Below are 20769 nucleotides of genomic sequence, written 5' to 3' on the forward strand. Positions count from 1 at the left end.
CTTCGTTCTTTTTGTTTTGTTTGAGATATATATATATATATATATATATATATATATATATATATATAAAAACTTGGTTCCAGCACTGCAGATACTAGGGGTTAATGTTGTTTTCAGGAGAAATGTTGCAAAGGCTGCCTGTGACCTTTCCCTGTAACAGTTTTCATGTAACCATAGTTATGTTGCATTTTAACCCACAAATCAGGGGCTGGGGAATATTGACCGCACCTGGCCTTGGATGTTTCAATGTTGGGGCATATGGTATAAAAAGGTGGGGAGGGAGACGCCTAGCTCGGCTCCAGCTCTGGTTTATGAGTTCCAGCTGCAGATTTAGAGCTGCCAGTGCTGGTCCCAGACCTGAAAATCAGTCCATGAAAGCACTGTGAAGAAAGAAGGACAGGGGAAATCTCTGCAAGGGGACCCTGCAACTAGTTCTGCAGCGTATCCCCAGTTGGGTATGTGTTGTCTGTTTATCTGTAGTATAGTTATGGATATTTCTCTTTTAATTAATTAATTTTAGAAACTCTTGTGTTTCTGTCTGGCGAATTGATCCCTGGTGTGATAGTCCTGATCTGTCGTGACAGCCTTCTTCTGGGATCCTAACTTAGAGGAGCACTGTCTCTATCTACCACATAATAAAGCAGGAGGGCCTGGTCTGTGCTATTACTTTATGAACATCCCTATGATCTCCCCGAGACTCCTCTCTTCTTGCTCTCTGGGAACCTGAACTTCCAGACCCTTCCCCCTATCTTTTATATCCCTTCTGACATCAGTATCCCCATGGCAACACAGGGTTGGCCCAACCCACACTATCCCACTATTATCTCCTCACAGCAATCTCATAACCACATTGCGGGGGGGGGGGGTTACATTTACAGTGCATCTGATCTCAGACATGCTATTAAAGACGGTTGGGGTTCCTTAACCCAGTGGTGTGCAAACTGGGGGGTGTGCCCCCAGATTAACTCCAGGGGCGCGGGGTTTACAGAGGCCCGGCGTGCTTCCTGAAGGCACTTAAATGAAGTGCCAGGGAAGTGGCGAAGGCCTCTGTAAACTGCACTTACCGTGGTTCAGCCGGCATCTGGAGACGCGTCGTCATGGCAACGTCAGACGCTCGGCATGGGACAGAGTGAGGGAGAGGCCTGCAACTTGGGGAGAGCCGGGACCAGGCGGTCACGAGAGGTCCAGCCCAACTGCTTTGTCCGGCCGCCGGGCCCCCTGCTGCCAGCGGGCCCGACCAGAGAGGCCTCCCAAGCTAAGGGTTTATATGTAGTGGGGTTTTTTGTATGTATTGGTTTTTTTTTTAATATATATTAGTGTTTTTCGATGCATTAAGTTTTCTTTCTATGTTTTGTTTTTTTTGATATGTATTATTTAAAAAAAAAATGTAATTGGGGGGTGGGGCAGTTTGTATATATTTGTGGGTGTGAGGATGTGTTTGTATGTATTTTGGGGTGATCGTATATTTTGGTATGTATTTTGTGGGGGGGGGGAATTGTGTGAGGGGGAAGGAATGAGTGTGAGGAGGGATTGAGAGGGTGGGGTAATTGACAGGGGAGTGAGGGAGGGAGCAAGAGTGGGATGCAGAGGAGAAAATACATGTGAGGCAGGGGGGCAGGGATTGAGTGAGAGTGGGGTATTTAATGGAGGGTGGGAGAGGTGAGATGGAGGGGAGAAAAAAAAATGGGAACAGGAAGGTAAATAGAGGGGGCTCACGAGGTATGACATGGGGGGGGGAAATCGCAAGACCGCCAACATGGGAGGGCCCCGGTCACATGCATGTGAAATCCGTGCCACCCGCACACTAGCACGCGGAGCCCCCCTCACCGGCATGCGTCGCCCGTGTCCTGCACTGGCACGCGGGCATGCTGAGCCCCCTCGAACCCCCACTGCTATGTGGGCACGCTGAGCCCTCGCCCCGCACATACTCACACAGAACCTATTGGCTTTAAAGGGAGTGCCTGTACAGTTTAGGACTTGTTTCTGTTACGCCGGTGCTGCCCGCAGACCAGACCCGTCCCCTGTGCTGAGGTGGGACGTAGGGATACACGCACCCGCAGCAAAGGGAGCGCGTCCGGAGTGTGGTGTTAGTGTTGCCAGGCCAGGTATAGTAAGGAAGACAATACTTGCTGGTACCGGTAGTAGAGGAGGAGTAGTTATTGCCGTTGCCAAGATCAGGGATTGGAGAGTTGCGGATGGTTGAAGGTATAAGCCGTGTTACAGGGATGCCAGAAGTCACGAAGTCCAAGTAGAGCCGAAGTCGAGAGCCAGAGGGGGTAGTCGTCCAATCCGCGTCAATACCTGAGGAGTCACTGAGAGAGTAGTCAAATGCTTCCATACAGAACTATGTCGAGCGACGAGTGATGGGAAGCACAGGCATAATAAAGCTGGGCAGGCCAATGGGAAGAGGGGGCAGGCCTGGAGGACTGCAATATGTCCTCCCTGATAGGAGGGAGGTGTTACAGCCCAGCTGAGTGTAGTTATTGATTTGCATGGAACTGTGTGATGCTTGGGGGCGACGCCTCACTGCAGGAGCAGTGGTTATAAGTGCTCTGTTAGGCGTGTGCTCTGTAAGCTGGGAATGCATGCACATAACGTCTGGGACTGGCTTGCGTGTGTGCGTGGATTCGGTGACTGACGCGCGTATGCGCATGGGGTCAGAGACAGATGCACGTGTGCGCATACAGCGCGGAGCTGGGGACACACGCAGAGGCTGCGGTTCAACAGACACCTCTTCGGTTGGTGCAATCCTGTGATGGCGAGGAGCCAGAGTGCCAGTGGCAGACAACGGAGGTATGTGGGAATTGCACTGCAGACGCTTGGACGCCTGAGTACCGACGGGAGGTGAGTAATGGTCGCGCTGACGGCGCCTAGACACCAGATTCCTTACAGTACCCCCCTCTTCAGGAACAGCCTCGGGACGGTCCTTAAATGGTTTGTTTGGAAACTTCTTCCTGAAAGTCTTCAGAAGAACCGGAGCGTGGATATCACGAAGTGGAACCCAAGACCTTTCTTCTGGGCCGAAACCCTTCCAGTGCACGAGGAACTGCAGTTGACCCCTGGATATGCGAGAATCGAGCAGGGACTGGACCTCATATTCTTCCCTATTCTGGGTAATAACCGGATCAGGCCTACGGTTATGGTTGGGGAAGAAATGACTGGATACGAATGGCTTGAGTAGAGATGTGTGAAACACGTTTGGTATCTTCATGCTGTCGGGAAGTTGAAGCCGGAATGCTACCGGATTAATCTGTTCAGTTATCGGAAAAGGGCCCAGGAACCTCGGCACCAATTTTGGGGAAGGTACCTTCAAATAAATGTTTCTTGAGGACAGCCATACCATATCCCCTGGCTTGTATCTGGGTGCCGGACGGCGGTGGCGATCTGCCTGATGGTTGGCCCGTTGAGAGGCGGTAAGAAGAGCAGACTGAATCTTGGACCATGCTGATTGCAGAGATGTGACATGGTCGTCTACAGCCGGGACTCCGGAAGGAATGTTGGAGACGGGAAGACATGGGGGATGAAAACCGTAATTGATGAAAAATGGCGACTCTCGGGTGGACTCGTTGGTAGCGGAGTTAAAAGCATATTCGGCCCATGGCAAAAGTTGTGCCCAATCATCTTGAGAATTGGAAATGAAACACCTCAGGTATTTTTCCAGGGACTGATTGACCCTTTCTGTTTGGCCATTGGACTGAGGATGGTAAGCTGAGGAAAAAGAAGAAGAGATCCCTAGTCTTTTGTTAAAAGTTCTCCAAAATCTGGATACGAACTGTGACCCTCTGTCAGACACGATGGACGAAGGAATACCATGAATGCGAAAGATGTGATCAGTGAAGATATCAGCAAGGGCGGGTGAGGTGGGAAGTCCTTTGAGTGGGATAAAGTGAGCCATCTTAGAAAAACGATCCACCACCACTAAAATCGTATTCATCCCTTTGGACCTTGGCAACACCACAATAAAATCCATTGATATGTGTGACCATGGACGTTCTGGGATGGGCAGAGGAAGGAGAAGACCGTGAGGACTTTGATGAATTGTCTTGTTTTGCGCACAGACCGGACAAGCGTGCGTATATTCGAAAATGACTTTGGACATCTTGGGCCACCAAAAGTTGCGACGTATAAGGTCCAAAGTCTTTTTGTAGCCAGGATGACCAGCTGCTCTCGAGGCATGTCCCCAATCCAGAACCTCGGCTATGAAATTAGGTCTCACGAAGAGCTTACCCCTGGGGACCTTCAGGTTCTTTGGAATGGACCTTTGTGACTTGACGATCTTTTCAAAGCTTCTGAAGGAAGATGCGGCGAAAATCTTCTCGTGAGGTAAAATGGTCTCCATGGAATCTTCTGGTCTCTCTTCGGAAGAATATTGTCTTGAGAGAGCATCGGCTTTGACATTTTTAGTCCCAGGAATATATGACAGTTGGAAATTAAATCTGGAAAAGAACAAAGACCAGCGGGCTTGCCGTGGACCCAGACGGCGGGCGTTCTCTATATATAATAAATTCTTATGGTCTGTGAGGATGGTGAACGGTTCCCTCGACCCTTCCAGGAGATGCCTCCATTCTTGAAGTGCCATTTTAACGGCCAGTAACTCTCTTTTCCCCACGTCGTAGTTCCTCTCCGCTGAGGTAAATTTCTTCGAAAAGAATGCGCAGGGATGCAATTTTTCTTGGGGTGAAGGTCTCTGGGATAGAATGGCACCGGCGCCAGAATCAGAGGCGTCCACCTCCAACACGAAAGGGAGATCAGTGTTGGGGTGATGGAGAACCGGTGCGGACACAAAAGCCTCCCTAAGTGTGTTGAAGGCGGTATTGGCCTCTGGTGACCAAACCGACGGATCGGCCCCCTTCTCCGTAAGGGCTGTGATAGGTGCAACAATTCTGGAGAAATCACGGCTAAACTTGCGGTAGTAGTTCGCAAATCCCAGGAAGCGCTGGACGGATTTAAGAGAGTCGGGTCTAGGCCAGTTAGTAACGGCTTTTAATTTGTCCGGATCCATCATGAAACCATCGCTGGAAATAATGTAGCCTAGAAACTAGGTCGAAGTTTGATGGAAGGTACATTTCTCCATCTTGGCATATAAGCGATGTTCACGAAGGCGAGAGAGTACGTAAGATGTATGAAAGATGTGGTCCTGTAAATTCTTTGAAAAAATCAGGATATCATCCAGATAGACTATGACAAAGTCGTTGAGTACTTTACGGAAGACATCGTTAATGAAATCTTGAAAAATGGCCAGAGCATTACACAGTCCGAAAGGCATCACAAGGTATTCGTAGTGGCCACTACGCGTGTTGAAGGCCGTTTTCCATTCGTCTCCTTGACGTATGCGTACAAGATTATAAGCTCCCCTGAGGTCCAGCTTGGAGAAGACTTTGGCACCTTGCAACCTATCAAAAAGTTCAGTGATAAGGGGGAGTGGGTAGCGATCCTTTACGGTGATGCAGTTAAGCCCTCTATATTCAATACAAGGTCTTAAAGTTCCATCCTTCTTCTTTACGAAGAAGAACCCTGCTCCAGCTGGTGAAGTAGATGGACAAATAAAACCTTTCTTCAGGTTCTCCTGGATGTACTCGTCCATAGCCTTAGTTTCGGGGAGATACAGAGGATAAGTCTTGGACTTAGGTAATGTGTAACCAGGAATCAGGTCAATAGGACAGTCATATGACCTGTGTGGGGGTAGAAGGTCAGATTGTACCTTATTAAATACGTCCAGAAACTGGTGGTAAACTATAGGGAGGTTCGTCTCAGGAACGGTGGTATTCGCTAGGAGTCGCTGTGGTTCGCCTGACCTTGGTTCCCAAGTGATGGGGTTGGTGGATGTCCAATTGATCCGTGGGTTGTGTAGTTGTAACCATGGCAAACCTAGGGTTATGGGTGTTCCCGGAGCCTGAATTACGTCGAGGGTCAGGGTTTCCTTGTGATTATCAGAGGAAAGTACAACCGGAACCGTCTCTAATGAGATGAATGCCGGCGTGAGTGGATGCCCATCAATTCCGACCAAGGCGATGGGGATCCTTTTCTCCACGAGCGGTATCTGGTAGTGTTTGGCGAACTCTTGATCCACGAAATTGCCTCCGGCTCCGGAGTCTATGAAGGCTACTGTGGAGACGCGGAACTTACGGCGTGAGAGGCACACGGGTATAGTGAGTTTCTTAGGGAATCCTTTTTGGGGAAGGGGACGAGGAGACATAACACCCACGAAGAGCCCCTTCATACTCACTGGGTGTTCCCGTTTTCCAGAGATGGAGGACATTCTTGGGTCAGATGTTTTTGCAGGTCCGCAATAATAGCACAATTCCCTGGCGCGGCGGAATTGCCGTATTGGTGTGCGAACCCGTTGAACCCCCAACTGCATCGGTTCGGACGAGTCCAAGGAAGGACGGAGCGGTGAAGTGTACCTGGGGACTGTAGTAGTGCTGAGAGAGAGAGACGAAGAGGTTACCGAGCGAGTGCGCTGGCGCTCCGTGCGGCGTACCTGAATACGTTGGTCCACTCTAAATCGCCATAGTGATGAGATCCTCCAAAAGACCTGGCCTGGGTTGGAGAGCAAGTACATCCTTGATGCTGTCTGACAGTCCTTGCCAGAATACGGCGACGTAGGCCTCTTGTTCCCAGTTGGTCTCTGCTGCAAGGGTCCGGAACTCTATGGCATATTCAGTCACCAGTCTTCGCCCTTGAGTAATCTGTAAAAGAGAAGAAGACGCCACCTCCCGACGTGCGGGGGAATCAAACACTTGCCTGAATTCCGTCTTGAAGGCTGAGTAATTCTGGGTAAGGTCATCTCGCCGCTCCCAGATGGGGGAGGCCCAAGCCAGTGCGCTACCCGTCAACAGATTATAAACGTAGGCCACCTTCTTTCGGCCAGTAGAAAACTGGTGGGGGGCCATTTCAAATTGTACCTCACATTGATTAATGAAGCCCCGAAAATCTTGAGATTCACCTGCGTAAGGTTTGGGGTTAGGAATCCACATATCTAATTCAGTCTGGTCTGCGTCTTGTGGGCTCGACATAATGTTACGCCGGTGCTGCCCGCAGACCAGACCCGTCCCCTGTGCTGAGGTGGGACGTAGGGATACACGCACCCGCAGCAAAGGGAGCGCGTCCGGAGTGTGGTGTTAGTGTTGCCAGGCCAGGTATAGTAAGGAAGACAATACTTGCCGGTACCGGTAGTAGAGGAGGAGTAGTTATTGCCGTTGCCAAGATCAGGGATTGGAGAGTTGCGGATGGTCGAAGGTATAAGCCGTGTTACAGGGATGCCAGAAGTCACGAAGTCCAAGTAGAGCCGAAGTCGAGAGCCAGAGGGGGTAGTCGTCCAATCCGTGTCAATACCTGAGGAGTCACTGAGAGAGTAGTCAAATGCTTCCATACAGAACTATGTCGAGCGACGAGTGATGGGAAGCACAGGCATAATAAAGCTGGACAGGCCAATGGGAAGAGGGGGCAGCCCTGGAGAACTGCAAGGAGTCCTCCCTGATAGGAGGGAGGTGTTACAGCCCAGCTGAGTGTATTTATTGATTTGCATGGAACTGTGTGATGCTTGGGGGCGACGCCTCACTGCAGGAGCAGTGGTTATAAGTGCTCTGTTAGGCGTGTGCTCTGTAAGCTGGGAATGCATGCACATAACGTCTGGGACTGGCTTGCGTGTGTGCGTGGATTCGGTGACTGACGCGCGTATGCGCATGGGGTCAGGGACAGATGCACGTGTGCGCATACAGCGCGGAGCTGGGGACACACGCAGAGGCTGCGGTTCAACAGGCACCTCTTCAGTTGGTACAATCCTGTGATGGCGAGGAGCCAGAGTGCCAGTGGCAGACAACGGAGGTATGTGGGAATTGCGCTGCAGACGCTTGGATGCCTGAGTACCGACGGGAGGTGAGTAATGGTCGCGCTGACGGCGCTTAGACACCAGATTCCTTACAGTTTCAGAGCCTGGCAGCTGCCTCTAGGGCAGGACTGGCACAGATACACAGCTTGGCACCTCTAGGGCAGGAGTGGTGAAGGTACACTCCTGGCACTGCTAGGGCAGGACTGGCACAGATACACAGCATGGCACCTCTAGGGCAGGACTGGCACAGATACACAGCATGGCACCTCTAGGGCAGGACTGCCACAGATACACAGCATGGCACTGTAACAGGGGACTTATCCCTGTTCACAAATGTGCCTCTAATCCAGCAGTTTGGTGGTTAACTGCTGGTAGCAAATTAACTAACACCACCTGCCTGATTAGAGGTGGTAGAAAAAGCCTGCCTTTGAGCTCCTTAGCTCACTTGTGGGCTGAACTTTGGAGAACACAGATCTCTGGAGCTGACCTGTCTTGAGCTCTGTCAAGAAGAAACAGCAGAGCTGATTGCAAGACACCAAATAAGACTTCTAAACCTGGATGCTGATTTTCTGTGCACGCACGGTTGCGGTTCCAGGAGAGCAGAGAAGCTTACGCTACAGCAGCTAACAGATAAGACATTCATTCTAAAGAGACTTCTTATATCTGCTTATGTCATGCTATGTGTTTGGGGCTGGGAGAGCTGCTTAACTAGGAGTTGTGAATTGCATGGGATTTCACTAGAAATACTCCCAAGTGAATTAAGCTTTGTTCCCCCCCCCCCCCGTGTTTGGATGATTTCCTGATGAAAAGGAAAAGGCACAATAAAGCCTTATTATAATTTCACCTTATAAAAGCCCCCAATTGTGTACCTCTGTGAACGTCCGTCTACAGGCACCTCTAGGACAGGACTGGTGTAGGTACACTTCTGGCATCTCTAGGACAGGACTGGTGTAGGTACACTCCTGGCACTGCTAGGGCAGGACTTCCACAGATACACAGCATGGCACCTCTAGGACAGGACTGGCACTGATACACAGCATGGCACCTCTAGGACAGGACTGGTGTAGGTACACTCCTGGCACTGCTAGGACAGGACTGGCACAGATACACAGCCTGGCACCTCTAGGACAGGACTGGTGTAGGTACACTTCTGGCACTGCTAGGACAGGACTGGCACAGATACACAGCATGGCACCTCTAGGACAGGACTGGTGCAGGTACACTCCTGGCACTGCTAGGGCAGGACTGGCACAGATACACAGCATGGCACCTCTAGGGCAGGACATTCTGCTCCTCACATTCTCCCTCTCTCTCCAGGTCCCATATTATAGACGCCCTCCTTGTGTCACTGTGCCCCGCGCTGGGTTGAAGTCAGAAAGTGTGCCATTCACCTCCACCATGATGGGCAGCCTCTCCCCCCTTCTCCTGCCCCTCTCCCTCCTCTTCCATGGCCACCTGGCATACCCCTGGAAGTGCCCAGACGAGCCCCGCAGCTCCTCTCTGGACCCCACCGTCCGGTATGATCTCCCTAACTATGTGGCCCCAGGACCCATTCAGAACCTGATCTCCAAGGATGGGCAGGAGCCCTTGGTCTTCGTGGCCATCACCAACCACCTGCAAGTTCTGCACGGCTCTGACCTGCGAATCCTGCAGAGCGTCACCACTGGACCTACCAACAGCTCCCAGTGCTCCCAGTGCTCCCAGTGTAAGATGGGCAGCGCCCGCCCGGACCAGCCCGAGGACACAGAGAGCCGAGTCCTTGTAGTGGACACAGAAGAGGACATCTTGTACAGCTGCGGCTCCTCTCTCCGCGGACTCTGCTTCCTGCACCAGCTCACGGGCGCCAAGATCGCCGACTCCAAGTGTCTGTTCAACAAGATGGAGAACTCCCCTCTTCTGTGCCGGGACTGTGTGTCCAGCCCACTGGGGACCCTTCTCACAGTGGTGACCAATAGACATGCGGTCTATTTCTTCCTGGCCTCGTCGGTGGATTCCCGCGTGGCTGGAAGTTACAGTCCAGCGTCCGTGTCGGTCCGGCGCCTGCTCTACACTGAGGACGGCTTCACAGAAGGGTTTCAGTCACTGACGGTCCTCCCCCAGTTCAGGGACTCCTACCCCATCCGCTATCTGCACACCTTTCGCACTGAGTACTTTGTCTACTTCCTGACGGTGCAGCTAGAGGAGCTGGGGGGCACAGCCTATCACAGCAGGGTGGTGCGCCTGAGCACCAAGGAGGAGGAGATGAGGAGGTAAGAGGAGTGGGAGATGGTGGGAGGTAGGAGGAGGAGGGGGGGTCATGGGGATCTGAGCAGAGGTGATCAGCTTGGGTATGCTTACTAATCCCGTGCCCCACTCTCTCTCTACCCCCTCTCTCTCTCTACCTCCCCCACTCCCTCTCTCTCTCTACCTCCCCCACTCCCTCTTTCTCTCTACCTCCCCCACTCCTTCTCTCTCTCTACCTCCCCCACTCCCTCTCTCACTCTACCCCCCCACTACCTCTCTCTACCCCCTCACTCGTTACCCACTCCCTCTTTCTGTACCCCCCCTCTCTCTAACCCACCACTCCCTCTCTCTCTACCCCCCCACTCCCTCTCTCTCTACCCCCCCCACTCGTTCTCTGTCTATCCCCCACTCCCTCACTCATTACCCACTCCCTCTCTCTCTACGCCCTTCACGCTTTCTCTACACCCCCTTCTACTCTCTCTATGCACCCCCCATCTCTCTCTCTCTCTTCCCCTCACTCTCTCGCTCTCTCTCTACGCCCCCTTGCTCTCTCTCTATGCCTCCCCCTCGCGCTCTCTCGTTCTACGCCTCCCTTGCACTCTCTATCTATATGCCCCCAGTCGTGCTTTCTCTCTCTACACCCCGCCTTCCTCTCTCTCTACGCCCCCTTCGCACACTCTCTCTATGCCCCCTCATTCTCTCTCTATGCCCCCCTCACTCTCTTTACGCCCTCCCCTCGTGCTCTCTATTTACATCCCCTTGCTCTCTCTTTACGCCCCCTTGCTCTCTCTTTACACCCCCCTTGCTCTCTCTCTTGCTCTGCCCCCCTTTCGAGCTCTCTTTCTATGTCACCCCACGCGCGCGCTCTCTCTACACCTCCCGTCGCACTCTCTCTCTATGCCCCCTTGCTCTCTATTGCTCAACACTCCCCCTTTCGAGCTCTCTCTCTCTCTCTCTCTCTCTCTCTCTCTCTCTCTATGTCCCCCCTCGAACTCTCTCTACGCCACCTATTTGCGCTCTATCTCTACACCTCCAGTCGCACTCTCTCTCTATGCCCCCCTCTCTCTCTATGCCCCCCTTCGTCTCTCTCTCTCTGCCCCCCTTCTTCTCTCTCTCTCTGCCCCCCCCTGCTCTCTCTATGCCCCCTTGCTCTCTCTACGCCCTACCCTCGTTCTCTCTCTGTACGCCCCCTCACTCTCTCTACGCCCCCACTTGCTCTCTCTCTAACTCTACGCCCCCTTTTGAGCTCTGTCTCTCTATGTCAACCCCTTTGCGCTCTCTCTCCACGCCCCCCCCCACGCTCTCTCTCTACGCCTTGCGCTCTCTCTTTCTCTCTCTATGACCCTCGCTCTCTCTCTATGCCTTCACACTCTCTCTCTACGCCCCCTCATGCTCTCTACGCCCCCCTCACGCTCTCCCTACGCCCCTCTCGCTCTCCCTACGCCCCTCTCACTATATCTCTCTATGCCCCCCTCGCACTCTCTCTCCGCCCCCTCATGCTCTCTCTACGCCCCTCTCGCTCTCTCTATGCCCTCCTTCCTCTATTCCCCCTTCCTCTCTCTATCTATGCCCCCCTACTCTCTCTCTCTCTCTACGCCTCCCCTCACTCTCTCTCTCTCGTTCTGTACACACCACCTTGCTCTCTCTCTACGCCCTCCCCTCGCTCTCTCTATGCCCCCCTTCCTCTCTCTACGCCGCTCCTTGCGCTCTCTCTATGCCCCGTCCTCTCTCTACGCCCCCCTCGTGCTCTCTCTCTCTATGCTCTCCTTCCTCTGTATGCCCCCCTCCTTTCTTTATACCCCCCTCGTGCTCTCTCTGTGCCCCCCTCATGATCTCTCTACGCCCTCTTGCATTCTCACTATGCCCCTTCTCTCTCTACGCCCCATTGCTCTCTCTCTATGCGCCCCACCTCACGCTCTACGCCCCCCTCGCGCTCTCTCTACGCCCTCCTTTCTCTCTCTATGCCCTCTTCCTATCTGTCTGTGCCCCCCTCACACTCTCTCATTCTCTATGCCCTCCCCTCGCTCTCTCTCTACATCACCCGCGCGTTATCTCTACGCCTCCCCCTCGTGTGCTCTAGGCCCGCCTTCCTCTCTCTCTCTCTCTCTCTCTATGCCCCCCCTTCATCTCTCTCCCTACGTTCCACCTTGTGCTCTCTCTCTCTTTATGCCCCCCCCCCTCGCTTTCTCTCTCTACGCCCCTTTCGGGCTCTCTATGCCTTCCCCTGCTCTCTATGCCCCCCCCCCCTGCTCTCTATGACCCCTTGCTCTCTCTATGACCCCTCGCGCTCTCTATGCTCCCCTCGTGCTCTCTCTACATGCTCCCCTTATGCTCTCTCTCTATGCCCAGCCTCGTGCTCTCTCTATTCCCCCCCTCGTGCTCTCTCTATGCCCCTTTGCGCTCTCTATGCCCCTTTGCGCTCTCTATGCCCCTTTGCGCTCTCTATGCCCCCTTGCGCTCTCTATGCCCCCTTGCGCTCTCTATGCCCCATCGTGCTCTATGCCCCTCGTGCTCTATGCCCCCTCGCTCTCTCTATGCCCCCCTCATGCTCTCTCTACGCCCCCCCTCTTGCTCTCTTTACGCTCACTCTCTCTCTACGCCCCCCCTCGCTCTCTCTACAGCCCCCCTCACTCTCTGCCTCATCCTCGCTCTCTACGCCCCCCGCTCTCTTTCTACGCCCCCCCTCGGTCTCTTTCTATGCCCCCCCCTTGCTCTCTTTGTACGCCCCCTCGCCCTTTCTACGCCCCCCCTCGCTCTCTTTCTACACCCCCCACCTCGCTCTGTCTCTCTATGCCCTCCCTCACTCTCTCTACCCCCCCTCTCCTCTCCCTCCTCTCAGTTACCAGGAGCTGGTTCTTGAGTGCCGGTTTGAACCAAAGCGCCGGCGGCGGAGCGCGGAGCCGCTGACGCAAACGGAGAACTTCAACATCCTGCAGGCAGCGCACGTGGCCCCCGTGGGAGATTCGTTGGCGGGGGAACTGGGATTGAACCCTGAAGACCTTGTGCTGTTCGCAGCCTTTGCGCAGAGCGACCCGCAGAGCATTCGTCCCCGCAGGAGGTCAGCGCTCTGCGCCTTCCCGCTCAACCTCATCAACAAGTTCATCCGCCGTGGCATGAAAAAGTGCTGCAGTAACGTGAGGTCCGTGCGGCGGCTAAGGGGGCTGCACTACTTCCAGCCTGAGATGTACTGCCCCAATAATGTGAGGGAAGGGGTGGGGGATGCAGGGTATGGAGGACGGGGGGGTGACGAGGAGGGGGACGCTGTCAGTATATGGATTTCTTGGGTGGGGGGAGGGAACGGTTCAGACCGGTTGCTATTTACTCTTCTATAATAAACTGTCCCGTGTGTCCCTTAAAAGCCCAGATTTACTCCTGATATACAGGGGCCCAGGGCAGGAGGGGGTGACCCGGGGCAGATGGGGGGGGGACCCAGGGCAGGTGGGGGGGGGGACCCATGGCAGGAGGGACCCACGGCAGGAGGTGGGGGGGACCCAGGACAGATGGAAAGGACCCGGGACAGTAGGGGGGGACCCGGGACAGGAGGGGGGGACACGGAACAGTGACACGATGAGGTGACCATTTTACCTCTGACCCCTGTCGGTTTGACCTCTAACTTGATCTGATTTCTGACTCCAGGTGAACATGTCGGTCCCTGGATATGACCGCAGCTGTTGGAATGTCCCCACGCTCGTAGACCTGCCCTTGTACCGCGTGGATTATTTTAACGGGCACATGGATGGGGTGCTCTTCACGTCCGTGTACGTCACATCCCAGGAAGGACTGACCATCGGGCACCTGGGCACGTCTGACGGGAGAGTCCTGCAGGTGAGGGGGAGAGGGACAGTCTGACTGTGCCACACACACCCACATACAGTGGTTTGCAGAAATATTCTCCCCCCCCCCCCATAATGTCCCATGTTGTTGAATTACAAATAATGTATGCGTATTTTGTCAAACGAACTATTTTTATTCTAAGCTACAAAGCTGTATATGTTATATGAGGAGGAGGTTAAATGTCAGCAAAGGAAATGTACAAAAGGAAATGCCCATGTTACATTAGTATGCAGCCCCTTAAGTCACTACTTGGTAGGATCCCCTTTTGCAGCAATTACTGCTATGGGTCTTTTTGGATCAGTCTCCATGTAGCTTTGCCCAGTAGGATGGTGACATTTTTGACGGGAAAATTGATCCAGATCTGATAAGGATTTGTTTGGGATCGTGGATGGACGGCAATCTTCAAGTCTCGCCATAAATGTTCCATTGGATTGAGGTCAGGACTGTGACTGGGCCACTCAAGAACATTCATTCTCTCCTTGTTCCACCGCTGCAGTGCGGCTTTGGGTCATTGTCCTGCTGAGATATGAATTCCTCCCCAGTGTCAGAGTCTTGGCTGAACTCGAGCAGGTTTTCCTCAGGGGTTCGCCTGTACTTTGCACCACCCATTCTCCCCTCTATCCAGGGCCGGTGCAGGGGTATTCGGCCACCTAGGACAGGGGGACGCAAATTGGGGGCGCGAGATTTTTCTAGGGGGCGCGGCGGTTGCAGATGCCCCGCACTCTTCCCCACGGCAATGCAGGGACATTGCATGAGGCCTCTGCAATCTCAACTTACAGAGATTCAGACAGCTGTGTTCACGTGTCGCCATGGCAACGCGGCATCAAATGACACCGTGGGGTCACATAACCATGCGGTGTCATTTGATGCCAGGAACACAGAGGTAAAGGGGGCACGAGCACCAGGGGCAGGAGGCAGGGTGGGGCGCTGCTGCAAATGTTTGCACACCCCTGCCCTTTAGCCCTGCGCCCCCAACCCCTTTTGGATTTTTCTTTAAATGTTACACAGTAGCTTCTCTCTTGCCCCCTCCTTTCTCACCTTCGTTTCTCACTCCCCCATCCTCCTCTCTCACCCACCATCCTCCAGCAGGGTGGCAGCAGAGACAGGCAACGGCGGGAGAGGAGGTCGGTGGTAGACAGGCGGTGGTGGGAGGGGAAGGAGCACAGCTGGAGCGGAGCAGGGCGGAAGAGGAGGAGGATGGCTCGGGGGACCTGCACTGTCCCAGCGGCAGACATCGGAAGTCAGTGAAGACTTCTGGGTTGGACATGCTTCTCTCGGCTGTTGTCCTCCTCTGCCCGCCCTGCTCTTCTCCCACGGCCCCCGTCTTCCTCTCACGCCATCGCCTGTCTCTACTACCGACCACCTCTGCTGCCACCCTGCTCTGTGCCCAACACCTGTCACCCTCCTCCACTCCCACCGCCCAAAATGTGCCGCCCTAGGTGATTGTCTAAGTCGCCTAATGGTTGCACCGGCCCAGCCTCTCTCCTGACCAGCTTCCCAGTCCCTGCGGAAGAGAAGCGCCCCCATAACATGATGTTACCACCCCCCGTGCTTCACAGTTGGGATCAGGGCCACAGACAGATTTCCCGGGGCCCAGGACTAGAGTTATGTCCAGGGCCCCCTTCACATATGTATCGGCGGTATTGCGAGCCCCTCCCCCCCCCCATTTCACACCTCACAAGCCTCCTCTATTACCCCCCTTGTTCCCATGTATTTCTCTCCCCTCCGTCTCACTCCCACTTCCTCACTCACCCCCTCTCACTCTCCCCCCACCTCACATGTATTTTTTCTCTCCCCTGCGTCTCACTCTTACTTCCTCCTTTCCCCACTCCCTCCCTCACCCCTTCTCTCCTCTCACTCGCCCCCCCTACCTTCTATCAATTACCCCACTGTCACTCAATCACCCTACAAAATACATATTAATAAGACCCCTGCAGCCCCCCAATACATATTAAGAGATCCCAATACATATTTTTTTTAAACGCTCTCCCCACAATACATATTAAAAGACCTCCACTCCCCCCATATATATGTATGTAAGACCTTGGGGATTGTCTCAGGTCTGGCCCAGAGACAAGTGCTGCAAGTTGGGCCCGACCTCTGGTCAGGCCCGGCTGCTGGTCACGGCTGGGCCCGGCTCTCCCTCAGCCACCTGCAGGCCTCTCCCTCACTCTGCCCCACGTGCATCAGAGAGGGCCGTCACGTGCCAGCCGTGTAACACAGGGAGGGAGAGGTCTGCAGGCAGCTGAAGGAGAGCCGGGCCCCCCTCAAGCTCCGGGCCTGGGATACCTGTCCTGGCTGTCCCCCCCTGTTGGCGGCCCTGGTTGGGATGGTGTTGACTGGGTGATGTGCAGTGTTTTGCATTTTCTGACCACAAAACCTTTTCCCACGTGTCTGCAGTATCATCTATATGCTTTTTTCGCAAACTTAATTGAACTTTTTGGTCTAAATTCCCAGCGTTACGTCTGGCGCGAGCTGAACTGCACATCACCAGTCACCACCATCCCAACTGTGAAGCACGGTGGTTGTAACATCATGTTATGAGGGACGCTTCTCTGCAGAAGGGACTGGGAAGCTGGTCAGGAGAGAGGGGAGAATGGGTGGTGCAAAGTACAGGCGAATCCCTGAGGAAAACCTGCTCTAGTTCAGCCAAGACTCTGACACTGGGAGGGAATTCATATCTCAGCAGGACAATGGCCCGAAGCACAAAGCCAAAGCCGCACTGCAGCGGTGGAACAAGGAGAGAATGAATGTTCTTTAGTGGCCCAGTCACAGTCCTGACCTCAATTCAATGGAACATTTCCACATGGAGTGGAGGAGGGGGAAACCGTGTCACATGTACTTCTGTGTCCGGATCTGCAGCTCTGTCACTATCACAATATGATGTCATAGCTGTGCTCTGTTACAATATGATGTCATAGCTGTGCTCTCTGTCAGGTGGTCCTGCAGCGTGGATGTAACCCTCTCACTCTGTCCAACTTCTCCCTGAGTGACACTCACCCAGTGTCACGCGATGTCACCCGCATCGGAGACAACCTGCTCTTTGTCACCGGGAACAAGGTGAGCAGGACTTTGGGGGAGACACACGGGGGGAGGGTTATCTGATTGGGTGGGACTGAGAGAGGTGCAGTGACAGTGTTGTCTGTGTGTGGGGTGGATCAATACAGGAATAGCAGAGAGCTGCAGTGTAGGATGGAGGTGTAGTGACCGCAATGTGTGTCTGTGTGTGTATGTGGGATCAGTACAGGAATAGCAGAGTGTAAGATGGAGGTGCAGTGACAGCGCTGTGTGTGTGATCAGTACAGGAATAGCAGAGTGTAAGATGGAGGTGCAGTGACAGCACTGTGTGTGTGTGTGTGGGATCAGTACAGGAATAGCACAGAGGGCTGCAGTGTAGGATGTAGGTGCAGTGACAGCGCTGTGTGTGTGTGTGTGATCAGTACAGGAATATCAGAGGGATTTAGTGTAGGATGGAGGTGTCACTGTCTGCATGTCTGGCTCCCCCTGCAGGTGACACAGGTCAGTGTCACAGGCCCCGGGTGTCGTCACATCCTGACCTGCAGCCACTGTCTGCGCGCACCTCGCTTCATGGGCTGCGGCTGGTGTAAAAATGGCTGCTCCCGGCAGGGGGAGTGTCAGGGAGCGTGGAACCAGCATAGCTGCTCCCCCATCATCACAGAGGTAACCGAGAGAACCGCACACCGCTCCCTTGTGCACTAATGCTGCGTCCCCCCTCAAGCACTAATGCTACACCCCTCCTCTTGCACCACTGCTGCGCCTCCCCTCGTGTACCACTGCTGCGCCTCCCCCTCGTGTACCACCACCCGCCCCCTCATGCACCACTGCTACGCCCCCCTTGTGCACTAATGCTGCACCTCCTCCTCGTGCACTACTACTATGCCCCCCTGCGCACTACTACTATGCCCCCCCATGTGCACTACTACACGCCCCTCGTGCACTACTGCTGCTCCGTCCCCCTCGTGCACCACTGCTGCACCTCACCCTCGTGCACCACTGCTGCGCCTCACCCTCGTGCACCACTGCTGCTCCGCCCCCTCGTGCACCACAGCTTGCCCGACCCCTCGTGCACCACTGCTGCTCATCTTCCCTTGTGCACCACTGCTGCGCCTCCCCTCATGCACCACTGTTATGCCCATATGCACACTGCTGCTCCCCCCTCGTGCACCACTGCTGTTCCTCCCCCTCATGCACCACTCCTGCACTTCCCCCTTCGTGCACCACTGTTGCTCCCCCCTCGTGCACCACTGTTGCTCCCCCCATTCTTGCACCTTTGATGCACCACTGTTGCTCCCCCCTCATGCACCACTCCTGCACTTCCCCCTTCGTGCATCTCTGTTGCTCCCACCTTCGTGCACCACTGTTGCTCCCCCTGTTCTTGCACCTTTGATGCACCACTGCTGCTCCCCCTCGTGCACCACTGCTGCCCCTCCCCTCGTGCACTGCTGCTCCGCCCTTCGTGCACCTTTGCTGCCCCCTTCGTGCACCTTTGCTGCCCCCCCTCTTGCACCACTGCTGCCCCCCTCGTGCACCACTGCTGCCCCCCTTGTGCACCACTGCTGCCCCTCCCCCTCGTGCACCTCTGCCACACACTCCTCTTTCCTTGCCTCCTCCCCCATTGTGCACCGATGCCCCCCACATGTGCCATAGGTTAATTGATAAGGGCAAAATATAGTATTGTGCAGGGATAATACACAGAATATTGATCAGGAATAATACACAGACGAGGTATTGATCAGGGATAATACACAGGCAGAATATTGATCAGGCATAATACACTGGTGGGTATTGATCAGGGATAATAAACAGACGGGGGTATCGATCAGGGATAATACACATGCGGGGTATCGATCAGGGATAATACACATGCGGGGTATCGATCAGGGATAACACACATGCGGGGTATCGATCAGGGATAATACACAGGCTAGGTATTGATCAGGGATAATACACATGCGGGTATCGTTCAGGAATAATGCACAGGCTGTGTATTAATCAGGGATAATACACAGGTGGTGTATTGATCAGGGATAATACTGTAACGCTCGTGCTGCCCGCAAACCTGACAGGATCCCGGTACTGAGGTGGGAAGGAGAGATACCAGACTCCCACAGCAGCGGGAGCGTGCCCAGAGTGTGGTATTGAGCGTAGCCGGGACTGGGCTTAAGAGAAGGGTTATTCGGGTACTTGCCGGATCCTGGGTTACCAAAGGTAGCGTAGTAGAGTCCGTAAGCCAATGGTCTGGGAGAGGAGAGAGCCGCGTGGTCAGAGTCCGTTTTCCGAGTCCAGGGAGTATAGAGGTAGAGTGCAGATTTTGCTGCACTTATTGTATTATTATAATTCCCCGTTCTGTATTCTTTGTGAAGCGATGAGTACACTTTTGGCGCTATATAAATAAAGACATACAATACTAAACACTAATAAACCCCAACAGAGTAAACTTAAATTGAAGTCTAATTTAAATTATATTATAATTTATAATAATCAGATTATTTAAATTATTAACACTTAAAAAAAAATGTTAAAAAGTATAGACAAACCAGTTAAAAAAAATGATAATAGAAATAAAAGCGGTATTGATACATGGAATGTAGAATGCAGGATTAGCAACATGTAACTATAAGATGTAAATAAGACATTCAAATATAGACTATATATTGTAAATGGCAATATAGTCTATTATTGAAGTGTTAAAAATATATATATAAGTATCACTGATAGTCTGCTATATAGGGAATGGGGAAAGAGGGGGAGGGGAGGGGGAAAGGAAGACCTGGTGTAAATAGTGATAACGACCCTACTGAAATGTATGAAAGCTTCTTAAAGGAAATGACCCAAGTCCCAATCAATATTTAGCGCAAGTGTTGTTCTGGTTTTTAATGTGAAAATCCGGTAGGCTTCTCGCTGATCTAAGACCTTGGTTCTGTCTCCTCCTCTAGGTATAAAGGGGATATGTCCGATACCCTGAAACATGAAATTATCAATACTTCCCCTCGGGCAGTTTGAAAAATATTTAGGGACAGGCTGACTCTGATCTTTCTTCACGATAAGGCGGAGATGCTCCATGATCCTGATTGTAAGGCATCTCGTGGTCCTGCCCACATATTGTTGCCCACAAGTGCATGTTAAAAGATATATAATAAATGATGAATTGCAGTTAATAAACGTGGGGATTTTATGAATTTCTCTGGTTACCGTTGAGCTAAAGGTGGCCATAGATTTCATCCTAACACAGATTTTGCATCTATTACACCGAGGGGTCCCTTTCAGTAAATCAGATGTAGCGTCAGCGCCTGACATAATATGTGTGTGTGTGTGTGTGTATATCTGCAGGGCCGCCAACAGGTTTCCTGGGGCCCAGGGCTAGAGTTATGTCTGGGCCCCCCCTCCCCCCCCGCTCGGCAGAATTGTGAGCCCCCCAATTTCACACCTCACGAGCCCTCTATTTCCCAACCGCTTCCCATGTATTTCTCTCCCATCCGTCTCACTCTTACTCCCTATTTTCCACTCACTCCCCCCTCTCTCTCCTCTCACTCGCCCCCACCTTCCGTCAATTACTCCACTCTCACTCAATCCCCCCACAAAATATATACCAAAACCCCCACCCACCTAAATACATATTAAAAATACACACCCCAATGTATTATAAAAAAATACACCACCACCCCACCCCATATTAAAAAATACACCCCACCCCATATTAAAAAATACACCCCCACCCCATATTAAAAAATACATCCCCACCCCATATTAAAAAATACATCCCCACTCTATATTAAAAAAGACACCCGCTACACACAATGCATATTAAAAATTACACCCCCACCCCATATAATAAAATACACGACCTACCCCATATTAAA

General features: G+C 53.0%; 1 protein-coding gene across 4 annotated transcripts; it reads left to right on the plus strand.

The window, feature by feature from the left end:
- Positions 1 to 308: 308 nt before the first annotated feature.
- Positions 309 to 20471, plus strand: LOC142468054 (macrophage-stimulating protein receptor-like). 4 transcript variants are annotated; one of them, XM_075574132.1, is made up of 7 exons: positions 309 to 455; positions 9149 to 10080; positions 12894 to 13254; positions 13691 to 13879; positions 16826 to 16948; positions 17399 to 17569; positions 19846 to 20467. In XM_075574132.1, the coding sequence occupies exons 2-7, from the start codon at positions 9230 to 9232 to the stop codon at positions 19849 to 19851; spliced, it is 1701 nt and encodes a 566-aa protein (XP_075430247.1). In that variant the 5' UTR covers positions 309 to 455; positions 9149 to 9229; the 3' UTR covers positions 19852 to 20467. The 4 variants fall into 4 exon arrangements, with proteins under 4 accessions (XP_075430247.1, XP_075430248.1, XP_075430249.1 ...); XM_075574133.1 differs by having other exon boundaries at positions 9163 to 10080; positions 19846 to 20466; XM_075574134.1 differs by lacking the exon at positions 17399 to 17569 and having other exon boundaries at positions 19846 to 20471.
- The last annotated feature ends 298 nt before the right edge of the window (positions 20472 to 20769 follow it).

The sequence above is a fragment of the Ascaphus truei genome, chromosome 17 (assembly GCF_040206685.1).
Source record: "Ascaphus truei isolate aAscTru1 chromosome 17, aAscTru1.hap1, whole genome shotgun sequence".
Lineage (NCBI taxonomy): Eukaryota > Metazoa > Chordata > Amphibia > Anura > Ascaphidae > Ascaphus > Ascaphus truei.

Coding starts and splice junctions, on each gene's coding strand:
- LOC142468054 (XM_075574132.1), top strand. CDS start 9,230: ATGATGGGCAGCCTCTCCCCCCTTCTCCTGCCCCTCTCCCTCCTCTTC. Junction 13,880..16,825: donor CTGACGGGAGAGTCCTGCAG/GTGAGGGGGAGA, acceptor GCTCTCTGTCAG/GTGGTCCTGCAGCGTGGATG. Junction 16,949..17,398: donor TCTTTGTCACCGGGAACAAG/GTGAGCAGGACT, acceptor CTCCCCCTGCAG/GTGACACAGGTCAGTGTCAC.